Genomic DNA, 19,100 nt, shown 5'->3' with positions numbered 1-19,100 from the left:
CAATGGTATGCCATATCAAATCTGTTTATTTGTATTTTTCAATCAGTATACTCGAGAACTAATAATTTGAGCCACCGTTGATTCCTACTGCTCCGACGCGACGGCTCGGTATATGCACTACACCGTAAAGCCATCAGGCACCGTTTCCCTTACTCTCAGATGGCACAGTAGCATTACACCATACTGACGAGGAGCTCCACATCGTTTGGGACATGTGGAAGAAACCATGCATGCATGCATGCACAGAGGGACAGAGGAGGTAAGTACCCGCGATAAAGTGACGGAGCGGGGTTTCGCACCCGAGCCTTCCAGATGGAAGACAAGCGCTCTACCACTTAAGCCACTGGGAGGTACTTGACACTTTAGAAAGGGACGACGAAAGGGGATGGGAGCCCTCCTATTACCAAGAGGGGAATTATAGATAATTAAGCAATTTTACTGCAAGAGGGTTGCCTATACTCCCTTCACCCTTCATGAGGAGAATCGTGCAGTGAAACAGCACGTGTGAAAATCCACAGAGGTACTTGCTCGAAAAAGTCGCACTGGTCAGGAAAATAAGTATAATATATATTTGGATTTGAAAAATCTGTAGCCAAGTTCTCTATTGAAATTTCGCTCCCTTCTAAAAAGATATGGTCAGCATTGATTTTTATCAACTAATTTTTCACACATTGAATCTGTCAATTATTAAAATGATACCGTATAATTTTTTGTTTTTAACGTCAGTGGCAAAAAGTATATCATGTAAATCTCTCAGGTATACATAGGTACAAGTGATTTTTCAGCACATTGTACACGTCCAATTTTTTACAAGTTCATGTACGGATTTAAGGTAGTAAATGCAAAACAAGTTACAGCTTGCTTAAAAAAGAACAAAGCGTTAACGAAGCGTGATGAGTTTCGGAAAAAAGTAAGTTTTTAAATACAAAGATACATACTCTCAGAACCATTGGTGTACATCAAATATTCTCGATACAAGTTATAATAAATATTAATATAAAATGTTTACAAAAAAAAATCCCAAAAATTTTTTTGATTCAAATAAATAGAGTATTCATATCAATGTACCTGGCACTTTTTAAGACTCTCATTATTAAAAAACCGTTTTCATGTGTCAAAACCGAGGTCAAACTGTGTAGTAGAGTGATATTTACTAAATAAATACGCATAGAGATATGCGAAATAATGATTAAGCATTTAGCGCATTTAGCTTGAATTATGTAACTTTTATATATTTTGTATATTTTTATATATTTTTTAAAGTTTTTGCCAGAGCACATATATTTAGAAGGTGTTTTACGTAAAAAATAAACAAAAAAATTATTCCATACAATACGTTATTTTATTCAATGCACCACTCATATTTTATAGCTCCAAATGAGGACATGCAAAATAAATTTTTATTTTTAATAAAATATCGTTCTAGTTTTATGGTAAGGAATTGATTTCAGCTCTTCAGCATTTTTTCTTCGGTAATCCCAAAGGAAATGATCCAGCGTAACTGCATTAAAATTCATCAAATCAAATTTATCCTTCATTTTATTCGAGTTAAGTATTGCTTTGACGACTCTGTCGACTGCTTCGATAGAGCAACCTCGTATTTCTACTTCTTCAACACTACCAGGCTCCAACGTTTCATCTAGAGAAACACAAAAGAAAGGTATAATACAACTCGATGGAATTTAATTACTCGTAATGTATATTAAATATTTATGCAAATTCAATCATTCACAAGGCGGGCCTTTGTAATCGTTGTAACCAGATACGTATTAGTGGTGAACACTATTACAATTATTAATAGCTATTAGTTTCTGATAAATCTTAAAAGTCAGGAATGAGGAATGTATGGTGACAGCTAAATCCAGAGGGCGCCAGGGCCATTCATTCTGTGGGGACCTATACACACATGTACACTTCTGCTCTCCGTCCTTCCCCAACCATCCACTAGGTGTCTAACCGTTAATATTAACTTTCTCGCAAGTGTCCGGATTTCATGTTCGTTAGTATATAAGGGTGTTAAAGATGAGCTAGAGTACCCCCACCGATATAGGTATCCAAAGCAGGGAGCACGTCATCAGCCTTACTGATGAGTCCTGGTGTGCTCCCAGGACGAAGCATCAAACAATCTTTTCTCTCTTTCCATGGCATCACTTAATAGCCATAGGTCCTGATTTATCTGATTTATGGATGTATTAGAGTATTCATGTGAGTGTGTATTACTGTTCAACGATCCACATTATCGACATATAGTATATATAGTATGAGACATTCACACGGATGCTCTAATGCATCTATAAATCAGGACCGAGTGGTCCTAGCGCCTTCTGAGCTTTCATATCATACATTCCTCATTAGATGGTAAAAAATACTATAAAAGTTGTTTCTAGTGACTACTTTTTTCAATGTTTTTATTTCTAATGATATTTATGACGAAAAAAGTAATAACTAATAATAACCACTCATTAAACGTTATTATGGTCTCAAATCTGAACTTTATAAAATATTATTGTTAGTTACTAAGGATAAGTCTAATGAAAGATAAAATAATTATAAGTTCATTACATAGGCTTTAACTTGGGAACCTATCATCATGTTATAAGAACTTGGCTACAGAAGAATAAGAGAACACTTGTAATAAATTAATTAATAAGTAAATATAATTGGTTTTGTAACGCAGCAATATCAAGAGCAAGGCTAATGGAAGTATTATTGTGGAATCAAAAAATAATAAAATGGAAATAATTTTATAAATTAATACAGGAGTCAAACATGTAATAGAAAAGTTGGAAAAAATTCTTGTAAATATCACACAAGAACAAATTTTTATTGAGGGAGATTTCAATGAAAGGATAGGCAATTCACACAGTACAAGTGAAAATTAAACTAGAGAGAAAATATAATGTAAGAGAAGATGAAATACTAAATTTGTAAAAGCAAAAAATTGATAGATTTATGTTATAAATATAGTCTAGGAAATATAAATTTAATTAGGGTAGGGAGCGATTCTGTTCTTAATTTACGCTTTTATTTAGATCTTCATTCTTATCTCTTTTTGATTTATTATGTTACTCCACTACTCTTCACTTAAAAACTCTCGGAAGCAACAATGTGCTCTCTATCGCGATTCGCGTTAAACGCCATTGCTGCAGGTAATATAATTATTACATCAATATCAAATTTATTATTACTGTTTAAAGCACTTATAAAAGTTTCGCAACAAAAGATTTAATCATCACACCTATTTTTATCTTTATGTTAACATAAAATAACAAGAAGAGGTACAGAAATAATACTTTGAGGAATCAATATCGAACCAAATAAGTTTATTACAATGAGAGACGTGGAGAGAGGAAAATAATTTTTATTCTTTAACAGTACTACCCTAATAATTATGTTCATATACTTGTGAACTTAACATACCATTATTGTATTTGATGTGAGGTTGAGATATAGTACTATGCAAAAATAAAAAGTATTCAGTTCGATTTTATTCATGTTGGATTACTTTAGATACTACGAGTACCATATACATAGTATGATGGCATGATGCGTAAAAAAACTTACTCTTTCTACGTATAGTGATTTCACATCTTTACAAGAGTGACGATTCAATAAGAAAAATACAGTTTATTGCCACTCTACAAAAGTATCTAAAATTTTTTATATATTTTGATTAAAAACATTAAACCTACCATGACTTTTTGTATTCGTTAAAAGGAAAATTTAATGAGGTTCTACTTAATTGCTGCAGTTGTCATACACGAAGACAGTAACCTAGCCGTAAATTCCCTGCTTATTTTTCATATGGATAGTTCTTCACGTTCATACTTGTGATGCAGCATTTTTGTTTACAGTTTATTTTTTAAAGTTACTTTGCAAACACAAAAAAAAGATGAGAGGGAAGGGATATATTAATAATAATATTATTATTATTATTATTATATTAAATAAATTTATTAATATTAATTAAATAATTAAAATATAAAAAATAATAATATATAAAATTTAAGATTTTTATATTTTATAAATTTTTTATATTAATATATTTTTTTTTTAAACAAATGGATATTTAATTATTATTACATTAAATTTTTAAATAATTTATTTTTAAATATATATGTGTTCTCAATAGATAAATATTTTATAATTAATGAATTTATATGTATTTATATATATATATATATATATACTATTTAACGTAAAAACATGAATTCAGATTTAAAAAAAAAAAAAATTAATAGTAATTTAACTAAAACAGTTAAAATTAATAAAATTTCATTTTAAAAATTGAATTAATAATATTTAATAAATTCATAAAAATAATAATATTATTTAAATTAAATTTATTAACTATATATTTTTTTTTAAATAAATATTTATTATTATATTATATAAATATTTTTAAATTTATAAATAAATTTATTAAATAAATAAATGAATAATAAATTATAAATATTTTTAATATGATATTATCATCAATGTACCCGTATAAAATATTCTAAGGTAGGTACCATTGGGGCAGGATTCTATCTAAAAAATATTATTAAACGAAGAAATTTTGAAGTGTATACTGCAAAATATTGATCATTCCTCTTACAAGGTATGTAATTAATGTACCCGTATGAAATATTCTAAGGTAGGTACCGTTGGGGCAGGATTCTATCTAAAAAATATTATTAATCGAAGAAATTTTAAAGAGTATACTGCAAAATATTAATCATTCCTCTTACAAGGTATGTAATCAATGTACCCGTATAAAATATTCTAAGGTAGGTACCGTTGGGGCAGGATTCTATCTAAAAAATATCATTAAACGAAGAAATTTTGAAGAGTATACTGCAAAATATTGATCATTCCTCTTACAAGGTATGTAATCAATGTACCCGTATAAAATATTCTAAGGTAGGTACCGTTGGGGCAGGATTCTATCTAAAAAATATTATTAAACGAAAAAATTTTTAAGAGTATACTGCAAAATATTGATCATTCCTCTTACAAGGTATGTAATCAATGTACCCGTATAAAATATTCTAAGGTAGGTACCGTTGGGGCAGAATTCTATCTAAAAAATATTATTTTATTGAATTTTTAATTAGTTAAATAATAAAATTTTAAGAAATAGACTAATTTTAAGTCCTTAAATTCATAATTTAAAAATAAATATATTTTTTTTTCTTAAAATGAAAATTTTAGTTGATTGAAAATTTTTTTTTTACATAAAAAAGAAAATTATTAAAATTAAATTTTATAAATTTTAATTTAGTTAAAAATTTTTCGTTTTCAATTTGTATATATAAAATTTAATGATATAAGTAAATTTAAATAATTTATATTAAACTTAATATATAGAATTATTATTTATTAATAAGTTAATAAATAGATATAAAATTAATATGAAATTACTTTGTGCCAGCATTTGCGGTTATACAAAGCATATAAATAAATAAATTTATATGAATAAATTTATGAATAATAATTAATATAAATAATTTAAATAAAAATTTTAAGATAAAATTTTAAATTTTTATTAAAAATTATTTTTAATAAATTAAATAAAGATAATTATAAAAATATAATAAAACTAGGATTAGATACCCTACTATTTTATTTAAAAACAATTATATAAATTATTAATTTTTAAAAAATTAAAATTAAAATTATGACGGTATTTTAATTTATTAGGGGATTTTGTTATCTAATTTGATATTCCACGATAAAATAAACTTATATTATAAAATTTATGTATGTTTGTAATAAATTTATTTTTTAAAAATTCAATAATTAAAATATTTATAAAATAAAATTACAAATCAGTATGTAATCATATATAAGAATATAAATGAAATACAACAAATTTAATTTATTTAAATTATTAAAATAATTATTTTAATATTGGATTTGAAAGTAAAAAAAAAAATTATTTTTTTTGAATTTAATTAAAAATATGTACAAATTGCCCGTCACTTTTAAAAATTATTTAGAATAAGTCGAAACAAAGTAAATATACTGGAAAGTGTATTTAGTAATAGAAATATAGTTAAATTTATAACATTTATTTTGCTAATAAAAATTATTTTAATATATTATTTTAAAATAATAAATTAAATAAATTTTAAAGATTTTAAATTTTAATTTTTTTTTAAATCAATGATAAATGTGTAGGTCATTTATTTTTAAAAAATTAAATAATTTCATATTTTAAGTATTGAGAAAAAAAAAAATTTAATTAAATAAATTATAAATTTATTATTTTTTACAATTTGTATTAGGGTTAATTAAAATTGTATAATTAATTTTATTTTTTTGAGAATAATTGAATTAAATAAATATAAAAATTATTGAAAATTAATATTTTAAATATTTTTATTAAAATCATGTTTTTCATAATTATTAATATCTAATTATTTTATAATCAAATTTAATTTAGTTTCAAATTATTATTTAAATTAATTAAAAAATTTAAATATATTTAAAAAAAAAAACTTAGGGATAAGCTTAAAAATTATTTTAATAATTATAAAAAAAATGATTTTAAAAATAAAATTAAAAATTGCTATTTTTTTATAATTCATATTAATAAATTAATTACATTAAAATTATTTAAATTATATTTTAATATCTATAAAATTATTTAATTTAATAAAAAAAATTAAATTAATAATGATTAAATTAGTAAAAATCAAATTATCAAATTTTTAAATTTAAAAATTAATTTAATGAATTCGGCAACAATTATTATTCATCTGTTTAATAAAAACATAGTTTATTGTATTAAAAATAATAAATAATTTCTGCTCCATGAAAATTTTTTTAAATAGCTGCATTTTTGTACTAAGGTAGCATAATCACTTGGCTTTTTAATAAAGTCTAAAATGAAAGAATAAATGAAATAAAAACTTTATAAAGTTAAATAATTAAATTTTATATTTCAGTCAAAAATCTTTAATATTTATAAAAGACGAGAAAACCCCATAGAATTTTATATTATTAATGTATAATCAATAAATAAAAATTTTTATAAATTCAAAATATTATTTTGGGGATATAAAAAAATTTAAATGAATTCCTTATTAATTTATTATAAATAAATTATATTTAAAAATTTGATTATAATATTTAAAATAAATTACCTTGGGGATAACAGCGTTATTTTTATATAAGTTTATATTGGTAAAAAAGATTGCGACCTCGATGTTGAATTAAGATAAATTATTAATGAAGAAATTAATAAATTATGTCTGTTCGACTTTTAAAATCTTACATGATTTGAGTTTAAATTGGTGTGAGCCAGATTGGATTCTATCTTTATAATTTTGAAAAATATTTGTACGAAAGGACTTTATTGTTTTAATTATTAATTTATTTAAAAATAAAAATAATAATTTTGACAGATAAGTGTGATAAATTTAGAATTTATTAATAAAATTTTTTTTGAATAATCATTACATATATATATCTTTACATTTTTTATTAGAAGATTAAATATAATTTTAATAGTTTTAATTAGAGTAGCTTTTATAACATTATTAGAACGTAGAGTTTTAGGGTATATTCAAATTCGAAAGGGTCCAAATAAAGTTGGAAAAATAGGGTGATTTCAACCTTTTAGTGATGCAATTAAATTATTTAATAAAGAAATCTCGTTAATTTTTAAATCTAATTATTTATTTTATTTAATCAGTCCTTTATTAAGTATATTTTTAATATTAGTTTTATGAAATTTAATTCCTTATTTAAATATAATAATATTAAGTGAAATAAATTTAATATTAATTTTATGTTTTATATGTTTAAGAGTTTATCCTTTAATAATTGGAGGATGATCATCCAATAGAATTTATTCATTGTTAGGAGGGTTGCGAAGAATTGCTTAAACTATTTCTTATGAAGTAAGAATAATTTTAATAATTTTATTAACTTTATCATTAAGGGAAATAATTTAATTAAATAATTTAATAAATTTACAAAAATATTCTTGATTTTTTTTTTTCAATTTTCCATTAATATTAATTTTTTTTGTTAGATTATTAGCAAAAAAAAATCGAACACCTTTTGATTTTTCTGAGGGAGAATCAGAATTAGTATCAGGATTTAATATTGAATATATAAGAGGAAGATTTGCATTAATTTTTATTGCAGAATACAGAATAATTATATTTATAATAATTTTATTTATATTTGTATTTATAGGAGGAAATTTATTTAAAATAAAATTTTATTTAATTTATTCAGTAATCTTATTTTTAGTAATTTGAATTCGAGGAACATTTCCTCGATTTTGATATGATAATTTAACATATTTAACTTGAATAAGTTATTTACCTGTAAGATTAAATTATTTATTATTTATTTCATTAATTAAAATTTTAAATTATTAGAAAAATTAATTTCTTACATATGTATTCAAAACATATAGTTTAAAAAACTAAATAATTATTTATTTAAATATAAATCAGATTTTTTAGAAATATAAAAATATGTAAAAAAATATAAAAAATAAAAAATTGATGAAATTTGTCCAATAAAAATATAGAGATTTTTAACTGGACGGGCTCTAATTTAAGTTAAAATAATAAATAATCCAACAAAATTTCAAAATAAAATTTGATTAAAAAAATAAAATTTAAATGATTTTGTTTTATATTTAAAATTAAATAATATAATTAACAAAATTAAAATTAATGATAATAAAGCAATAACTCCTCCTAATTCATTAGGAATAGAACGAAGAATTGCATAAGCAAATAAAAAATATCATTCAGGTTGAATATGAATGGGGGTAATTATAGGGTTAGCTTTATTGTAATTTTCGGGATCTGATAATCCATAAGGTATTGATAAACAAATAAGTAAAAAAATAATAAAAAATAAAATAAATCCTAAAATATCTTTAACTGAAAAATAAGGATTGAAAGGAATTTTATGAAAATTTCTATTTAATCCTAAAGGATTAGAAAAACCAGTTTCATGGAGAAATATTAAATGGAGAATAACTAAAGCTAATACTACAAATGGTATAATAAAATAAAACGAATAAAATCGATTTAATGTAGCATTATTAATAGAAAACCCTCCTCATAATCATAAAACTAAAGAATTTCTAATGTAAGGAATAGCTGAAAGTAAATTTGTAATTACTGTTGCACCTCAAAAAGATATTTGTCCTCATGGTAGTACAAAACCTAAAAAAGCTGTTATTATAGTAATTAAAAAAATGAAAATTTCTGAGTTTCAAGTTTTATAGAAAGAAAATGAATTATAATAAATCCCACGTCCAATATTAATAATTAAACAAATAAAAAATATAGAAGCTCCATTTATATGGCATAATCGAAAAAATCATCCATAATTTACATCTTGTATAATATGAATAATTCTATTAAATGCTAAATCAATATTAGGGCAATAATGAAAAGATAGTAATAATCCTGTGATTAATTGAATGATTAGGCAAATTCCTAATAATGAACCAAAATTTCATATAATAGAAATATTTAAAGGAGTAGGTAAAATTACAATCATTGAATTAATAATTCCTTATAATTCATTTGATTTTAAAATTGATTTTTTCATTTAATTTATTTTACGTAAAGTAAATTTGTTTAGAATAATTAATTTTACAATTAATCTTAAAGCAATTAAAATGTAAATAATAGAAATTAATAAATTTAAATTTATATATATATATATATATATATATATAATATTGAATTTATATCAATTAAATTTAATTTATTTAATATAAATACCCTAAAAATTTCGTTAAAATTATTGTACCAAATTAAAAATTTATTAACATTTAAAATTATAATAATGAAAAATAAAAACATAATTATTAATTTAATAATAAAATTTTTAAAAAACGTTTTTTTTTTTGAAGTAATTATATTATTAATAAATCTAATAAAATATAAAAATAAAATTATTATTCCCCCTACAATAATTAAAAATCTAATGTATGATCATCAATTATTTTTATTAAAAATTGATAAATTTAATGAACATATTATATTGTATAATAAAAAAATTGACCCTAAGATTATAGGATAAAATATTTGAAAATAAGAAGGTAAAGAGTTAATAATTAATAAAATCAAAGGTAATAAAAATAAATTTATTATAAATATATCGACTAAAAATTTTATTGTTATTCAATTATATAAAATTGAAATTTATAAATTTGATTTACAAAATTAATATTTTATTTAAATTAATAATTATTCAAAAATAGTTTAATCATAAAATAATAATTTTGGAGATTAATAATACATTTATTTTTTTTGAATTATTTTTTAAAATTATTATTTATATATTTTCATATTTATTATTTCATTGTTTCTATATTCTTGCCTATATAAAAACTTAATATTAAATCTAATAAGGTTAGAATTTTTAATATTAAGATTATTAAAATCTTTAATATTAAGAGTAAATACAATAAATCTTTTAAATTTAATATTATTTTATTTAATTTTTGTTGTTTGTAAAAGAGTTTTAGGTTTGACTTTATTATTATTATTAATTCGAAATAAAGGAAGAGACGTATTTAAATTTTTATGAATAAATTTATGATAAAATTTTCTAATTTATTTAATTATATTAATTTTAACTTATAATTTTTTTATATTGATATATATTTATTTTTAAGAATTTCAATTTTTATATTGTTATTTATTAATGTCTTATTATTTAATTATAATAATTAATTTATAATAATTTATTTCAATTTTATAATTGATAAAATTAGATTTATTGTAATTATATTAACTTTATTATTATTTAGATTAGTAATTATAGTAAGAAAAAAAAATTTCAATATATATTAATTTGTTTATTTTTGTTAATTATTTTAATATTAGTTTTATTAATAAGATTTATGTTTATTAATTTATTTATATTTTATTTTATATTTGAATTTAGTCTTATTCTTACTTTTTTATTAATTATAGGTTGGGGATACCAACCCCAACGACTTAAAGCATCTTTATACATATTATTTTATACATTATTTTTTTCTCTTCCTTTGTTAATTTTATTATTAATTTTTTTTAAAATATTTAATTCAATAAGATTTTTTATATTTTCAGAAATTATTTTAATTAACAAATTATGAATAGTTATTTTTTATTTTTTAATATTTAGAGCATTGTTAGTAAAATTACCTATATTTTTATTCCATAATTTATTACCTAAAGCTCATGGAGGAGCTCCTGTTATTGGTTCAATAATTTTAGCAGGAATTATATTAAAATTAGGAGGATACGGATTGTTTCGAATAATTGTAATAATCAATATTAATTTTTTAATTTTTAATGATTTAATTATAATTTAAAGATTTTTTGGAATAATATTTTTAAGATTCTTATGTCTTCGACATTATAATATAAAAATTATTGTTGCTTATTTATCTGTCGTTCATATAAGAATAATATCAATTGGGTTATTTTCAATAAAAATTTGAGGATACTATGGTGGATTAATAATAATAATTGCTCATGGGTTATGTTCATCAAGAATATTTGTTTTAGTTAATTATTTTTATTTACGATCTAAAAGTCGAAATATAATAATAAATAAGGGAATAGTGTATTTTATAACCATCATTAATAATATTTTGATTTTTATTATGTATAAATAATATAGCTTCACCAATTTCTTTAAATTTATTAAGAGAAATCATAATCGTTATAATTATTATAAGATGGAGAAAAATAATTATATTAATTTAAATTTTAAGAATATTTTTTAGAGCATGTTATATTATTTATTTATTTTCATACTGTTTTTATGGAATATGAAATAATAAATTAATAAAATTTAATTCTAACAATATAGTTGAAAATTTAATATTAATTTTTCATTATTTACCTTCAAATTTATAAATTTTAAAAACTAATTTTTTTTATTAATTTAAATAATTTAATTAAAAATATCAATTTGTGGAACCAAACTTACAAAATTTGATTTCAATACATTATTTTATATTATTTAAGAGGAATTTATTTTTTAATAATAAGATTTTTAATATTTATTTTTGGTCACATATTTATATTTATAAAATTTAACTTATTTATTAAATAATATTGAATAATTATAAACTCTTTATCAATAAATATACTAATTTATATAGATTGAATTACTATATTTTTTTATTTACTGTATTTTTTTTTATTATTTCTATATTGTTAATAATTATTAGACCAAATATAATTTCTTTAATTTTAGGATGAGACGGTTTAGGGTTTGTTTCTTATTGTTTAGTAATTTATTATCAAAATTTTTATTCTTATAATTCTGGAATATTAACAATTTTAATAAATTGAATTGGAGATATTATGATTATACTATCTATTAGATTAATAATAATTTAGGGGTCTTGAAATTTTATAAATTTAAATTTTAATAATAAAATATTATTAATTTTAGTTATAATTAGAGCTTTTACTAAAAGAGCTCAATTTCCTTTTTTTTCTTGACTTCCAGCAGCTATAGCTGCTGCAACTTCAGTATCATCATTAGTTCATTCATCTACTTTAGTAACGGCAGGAATTTATATTTTAATTCGATTTTATAATTTAATATATAAAAATAGAATATTATTATTTTATATTACAATTACTGGAATAATTACTATACTAATAGCTGGTTTATCAGCAAATTTTGAATATGATTTTAAAAAAATTATTGCATATTCTACTCTGTCACAATTAGGATTAATATTAGTAATTTATGGAATAAAATTTTATCTTTTAGCTTATTTTCACTTAATTATTCATGCTATATTTAAATCAATAATATTTATATGTTCAGGAATTATTATTCGTTCAATAAATAATTATCAAGATATTCGTTTTATAAAAAATTTAATAAATTTAATGCTAATAACTATAATAATAATAATAATTTCTAATTTTTCTTTATGTGGTATGCCATTTTTTTCTGGATTTTCTTCTAAAGATTTAATTTTAGAAAAAATTTTTATAAATTATTTTTTTTTAATCTTATATTTTATATTAATTATAAGAACAATATTAACAATTATATATTCTATTCGATTGATTTATTATTTAATAAATAAAAAAACAAATTTTATAAATTACTTTAATTGTAACGATGATAAAATTATAAATTTTTCTATGATAATTTTAATAACTAATTCAATTATATTTGGAAAATATTTTTTTATAATAATTTTTATAAATATTAAAGAAATTTATTTATTAAAATTTGAAAAAATTAAAATTTCATTTTTTTGTCTGATTTCAATTATTTTAAGATTTAATTTATTTAAATTTAAACATGTTAAAAATAATTTTATAATATTTTTTTTTTTAAATATATTTTTTATATTATTTAAATTTTTATTTAAATTTTTTTTTATTAAAAATAATAAAAAAATATTTATTTTTAATTGATAGGTAAAGGAATATCTAATTTCATCTTTGAAAATTTAATTATTAAAATTTTAAAAATTATAAATTTTATAATTTATTCTGATAGTTTAATAATAAATTCAATAATAATAATTAGATTATTTATTTTATTGATAATAATAATTTAAATTTAAATAGTTTATTGTAAAATTTAATAACGAAAATATTAAGAAAATATTTATATTTTTAAATATTTATAAAAATTAATTTTATTTTTATATTGAAAATATAATGTTCGAAAAATTTAATCTATATAAATAAATGAAAACAAGAATATTTTCTACTAATCTACTAATCTACTATCCTTAAGAAATATTATGCGATTCAGAACATTAAAAGTACGGCTATCAGCTAATATAATTGCTGGGCATGTATTAATAACTTTAATTTCTTCAACTGGATCTTCATTAAAAATAATATTATTAATTATTATATTAATAAGACAAAGATTATTAACTATTTCAGAATTAAAAGTTTCAATAATCCAGGCTTACGTATTTTCAGTAATAAGAGTTTTATATAGAAGAGAATGAAATTATGAAAAGAATATTATTCCAACCTTTCCACTTAGTCACTTTAAGGCCTTGACCTATTTAAATATCATTTTCAATTTTTAATTAATTAATTAGATATGTATATTGATTTAATTTCATAGATTGTAATAAATTTTTTTAAGTTTAATTTTGTCAATTATTATTTCATACCAATGATGACGAGATGTAGTTCAAAAAAGAATACATCAAGGTTAACATACATTTAAAGTATTAAGAGGATTAAAATTAGGAATAATTTTATTCATTGTTTCTGAAATTTTTTTCTTTATTAGAAGTTTTTGATGTTATTTTCATATATTTTTATCTCCAAGAATTAAAATTGGAGAAAATTGACCTCCTCAAATTATTATAATATTTAAGCCTTATAGAATCCCTTTATTAAACACAGTTATTCTTTTATCTTCAGGAATTTTTTATTACATGATGCCATTATTCATTAATTAATATAAATTTTAAACAAAGAAAATTAAGATTAATTATTACTATTTTTCTAGGATTAATTTTTTCTTTATTCCAATTAAAAGAGTTCTTATCTGTTTATTTTACTTTTAGAGATTCAGTATACGGATCAATTTTTTTTTTATCTACAGGATATCGTGGATTTCATGTATTAATTGAAACAATTTTTTTATTAATTAATTTTTTTCGATTAAATATTAAAAATTTTTCAAGAATTCATAATTTTTGGTTTGAAGCTGCTGCTTGATTCTGACATTTTGTTAAAGTAGTTTGATTATTTTTATATATTTTAGTTTATTTTTGATCTTATTAATTTAATTTACATAACATAAATAAGTATAGTCAATTTCCAATTAAAAAATTTAAAATTTAATGTAAATAATAATTAAAATAATTTTATTTTTATTTTTAATTATTCTAATTATCACAATTATATTAAGATTAAATTTTATTTTATCAAAAAAATATTTAAAGAATGTGACAAAATATCAAGATTTGAATGTAGGTTTAATTCAATTTTAAATAATTGACTACCCTTTTCTTTACAATTTTATTTAATTCTAATTATTTTTTTAATTTTTAATATTGAAATTGCAATTGTACTTCCATTTTTATTTATACATTTTTTAAATTATTATTATTTAATTTTATTAGTTAATTTCTTTTTTTATTTTAATTTTAGGATTATATATAGAATGATTTGAAGGAGCTTTACTTTAATTTAAATAAATAAATGAAACTAAAAAATTAGATTTTAATTTCGACTTAAAATTTTAATAAATATAATCCATTTTTTTTAAAAAAAATCTAATTATTTATTTAAAAATATTAAATTGCAAATTTAAATAAATTATTTTTATGATAACTTAAATTTAAAGATATAAATAATGTAATATTTATATATTGAATTAGGAATTCAAATATCTTAATGTCTTAATTAATATATAAAATAAAATAAATTATTTTCTTAAATTTCAAAAATTTAAATGTATTAAACAATTTTATATAAAATAATAATGAAATAAAATTTATCAATAAATTTACAATTTATTTGTTTCAATTAGCTACATTATTATTTGGAAATTAAATTTCAATAAAATTATTAACAATAATTTACCTCTATTCTGGTTTCAACTAATAATGAAAATAATTAATTAATAATTAAATATTTTATTCTATTAAAATAATCCTATAATTAAGCTTTCCATTGAATTTTCAGATATTATTATTATTTTTCTATTCCTATAATTTTTTTTTCTAATTTTTTAATTTTTCTTTCTAAATTATTTTTTATTATATAAATAGTAATAGAATTAGATTTATCATGTTTAATTCATTCTATTTATATATTTTATCAAATGCATATAGAAATTTCAATAAATTACTTTTTAATTTAATCATTTAATTCTTATTTATTTTTATTTTCATCATTATTTATAATTAATTCAAATTTTTTCAATAAAGAAATATTATTATTTTTAATAATAAGGATAATAACTAAAATAAGTCTCCCTTCTTTTCATATGTGATATATTGAAATAAATAAATATTTAAATTGAATTTTTTTTAATTTAAATTCTTTAGTACATGTTAGGTGACGACTTGCGTAAATTAATAAATTTTTATCTTTATTCTATTTTATCCTGTTATATTTCATTCCCAATGATAAAATTTTAAGACTCTTTACAAAGTCATACTCAACGAGAGTCGTCGCCTAACAAAGCTGACTGTGAACTTCGTGGCTCTTGGAAGTGTCAAGTGACAACCGAAGCGAGCCATGAAGCCTAAACACATGAAGTCAGCAAGTACCGGCCCCATAGCAAGTAAGACAAAGAAGCTTAACTAAAACTTCGTGCAAGGTGCATTTCTTTGCGCGGCGTTTTAGTCAGTAGCCCGCTGCCGCTCATCAAGTGCAGACGTAATAATTAATTTTATAAGATTAACCAGACGTTCCGTCTATTTTTTCCTTTTCTGTTTTATTTTATATGTATACTAGTAATATCAAATAAAGTGATATAAAACTAATTGGAAAAGGAATTTAAATTATTATAAAATAATAAATAACAAATAAATAAATATAAAAATAAATAATCATAAATCGACGGAAAGAGAAAGTGCAGGTCGTCAGAACTGATAATTAGCGGATAGAAAGGTAAGTTAATCTGGATATTATATTCAACACTCTACTTCTTCCTCTTTTCTTAAACAAACAAATAGTTGGACTATCTGCTGTCCCGCAGCCTGTGAAGGAGCGTGAGACTGTAGTCCACAGTTTTTAGTTTTTGATTTGAAGCTGAAAACAAACTTAAATGACATTAATCGTTATTTAACAAAATTGGTAGCAGAGCGTGGTTTATGGTCTCTAATTATTTGTTTGTTTATTATATATTCTCTTATTACTATTTTTTCTTAAGAAACACCAAACACCATTCAATGAAGCATGTTAATGAATGACGCGTAATACCCCATATAGTACACTGTGCGCGGACGCGTACATGCTGTGCTTTTGCGGATAGCATGGTATATGCGATATTTCGTTATAACTAAAAAAAAAAAAATAAATGAATAAATAAAATAAATAAATAAATAAAGTAAAAAAAAAAAAAAAAAAAAAAAAAAAAAGAAAATAATAAATGTAATACTTCATTAATAAATAAACGGAAAAATAAATAAGAGTTAACTGTCGTTAAAATAACAAAAAAATAAATAAGTAACAGTATAATAATGTGTTTTAAATGATAATAGAAAAATAAGAAAATAGTGACCTCTTATACTACACGCTTACAAGACAGAACAAATACACTGTTCCTACCCTGAATCTGCTAACCAGAGCGGTTCATCCCTCTTGTCCTGCTGAAATAGCGGACATTCTATACCCAAGATCTGCTAACCAGAGCGGTCTTTCTCTTCCTACCCTGAATCTGCTAACCAGAGCGGTTCATCCCCATTAGTCCTGCTGAAATAGCGGACACTCTTTACCCTAGATCTGCTACTTAAAGCGGTCTATCAAAATAACAAATACATACACACAGACATATTTGCACGTAATAGTGTTAGTAGAAGAATAATTCTTAAAAAACGGAGTAAAGATTTAATATAATTAATGATTTCACTTATATACCCACGATTGTTTATAAAATAATATTTCATGAAACCGCCAACGAATAATTTTGCGAGTAATAAAAAAGGTAAGAGAAGTGGTAGAAAATTGTTTATGCAGGAGCTTGTAAGAGAAAAAAACGTTCTAGAAAAAAAATTAGATTTTATTAATAATCAGTTACAAAATTACTATAACTGTGATACATTAAACAGTAATTTATCAAAAAACAAAAAAATCGAAAAACAAGTAGTAAGTACGTTTCAGAAAAATAATTTTTATAATTCAGAAATTAATGTTCAGCGGAAATGCGATAATTTTAAAATTCGATTAAATACACAATTTGATGAATTAATTGCTTTCGCGAAAAAAGAGTTTCTTAAAGGCACTCAAGAACATATAAACGCATAGGCAGGAGATTACTCATATACATACGAATATATAAAAAAAAAAAATTATTAATACGGTATTTAAACCGTGACCGTCGAGCCCATTCTTGCTTAAAGAGGAAAAAGTGTTAAGTTAAGTCAGATACTCTCATACAGAAAGAGCCCTTCAATATTACACCGCGCACTAGCTGATGCTCGCGTAGCAATTTGTATGTATAGCTACACATGCCACATTAGAAATCCCTGCGCCGTATACTCCCTGGCTTAAAGCAGATGATATCATATCAGCGTGCTTGATTACACTCTCTCACTTTAGTTTTTGGGCATACACATAGTACACTTATCGTATACCTATAAAAATTAAAGCAAACTTATTGCACTTGCATGCGTTAAGCAAACGCTCACATTAAACACATACACATCCACACACGAATAAATACACAGATATATATATATATATATATATATATATATATATATATATATAAACAATTCTTTCTTTATTTCTTATGTCTTCTGCGATAAATGTCAAGGATTTGATAGAATATTTTTCCAAAACAAAGAAACAAAACAAAATAGTAGTATAATTTTTTTTTTTTTTTTTTTTTGTTAGTATTACACACATAAAGAATAAGAAAAAAAAATTTTAAATAAAAAAGGTTCAAACAATAAAAAAAAAAAAAAAAGAGAAGAAAAAAACCGCTTGTAAGGTATTATACAACTAAAAAAATGGTCAATGGAAACGATGATGCCGATATCACAGTAGCCGAAGCGCTGATGGAGTCTCTCAATGCCAACTTCTCATTTCAGCATGCGATTAAATCCATACCTATATTCGATGGGAAAAATATTCCACTGAAGGATTATATACAAGATGTTAGAAATGGAGAAAGCTGGGTCAGAGATGATCAAAAAGATTTATATAAAAGAGCAGTATTGCAAAATCTACGAGGTGCCGCACGCATAAGCGTAAGTGGCCAAGATTTCGAAAATCTTGAAGCATTTATAACCCATTTAAAAAAAAGATATGCAACAGGAAAAACCGTTGCTTACTATCAAACTCAGCTACAGAAAGGGCGCCAACGACAAGGCCAATCGGTTGGTGAATATTATGATTATGTAAACCTACTGCTAAGCGGTGCTGAAAAAGCCTTGATGGAAGATAAAG

The 19,100-nt window shown here is 21.4% G+C and overlaps 1 protein-coding gene across 1 annotated transcript in view; it reads right to left on the bottom strand.

Moving 5' to 3' along the window:
- Positions 1-1,385: 1,385 nt before the first annotated feature.
- The window catches only part of LOC106643826 (queuosine 5'-phosphate N-glycosylase/hydrolase), a 180,863-nt gene continuing 163,148 nt past the window's right edge, over positions 1,386-19,100 (bottom strand). The window contains exon 7 of the mRNA XM_089589356.1: positions 1,386-1,639. Coding sequence (XP_089445482.1) covers positions 1,407-1,639 — 233 coding nt within the window. The 3' untranslated portion in view covers positions 1,386-1,406. The remainder of the gene's footprint in view (positions 1,640-19,100) is intronic.

This window comes from Copidosoma floridanum, unplaced genomic scaffold (assembly GCF_036245765.1).
Source record: "Copidosoma floridanum isolate Cflo_tuat_1 unplaced genomic scaffold, Cflo_Japanese_pri ptg000001l, whole genome shotgun sequence".
Classification (NCBI taxonomy): domain Eukaryota; kingdom Metazoa; phylum Arthropoda; class Insecta; order Hymenoptera; family Encyrtidae; genus Copidosoma; species Copidosoma floridanum.
The sequence above is the reverse complement of the archived record's forward strand: the minus strand, read 5'-3'. Positions and strand labels throughout refer to the sequence as shown.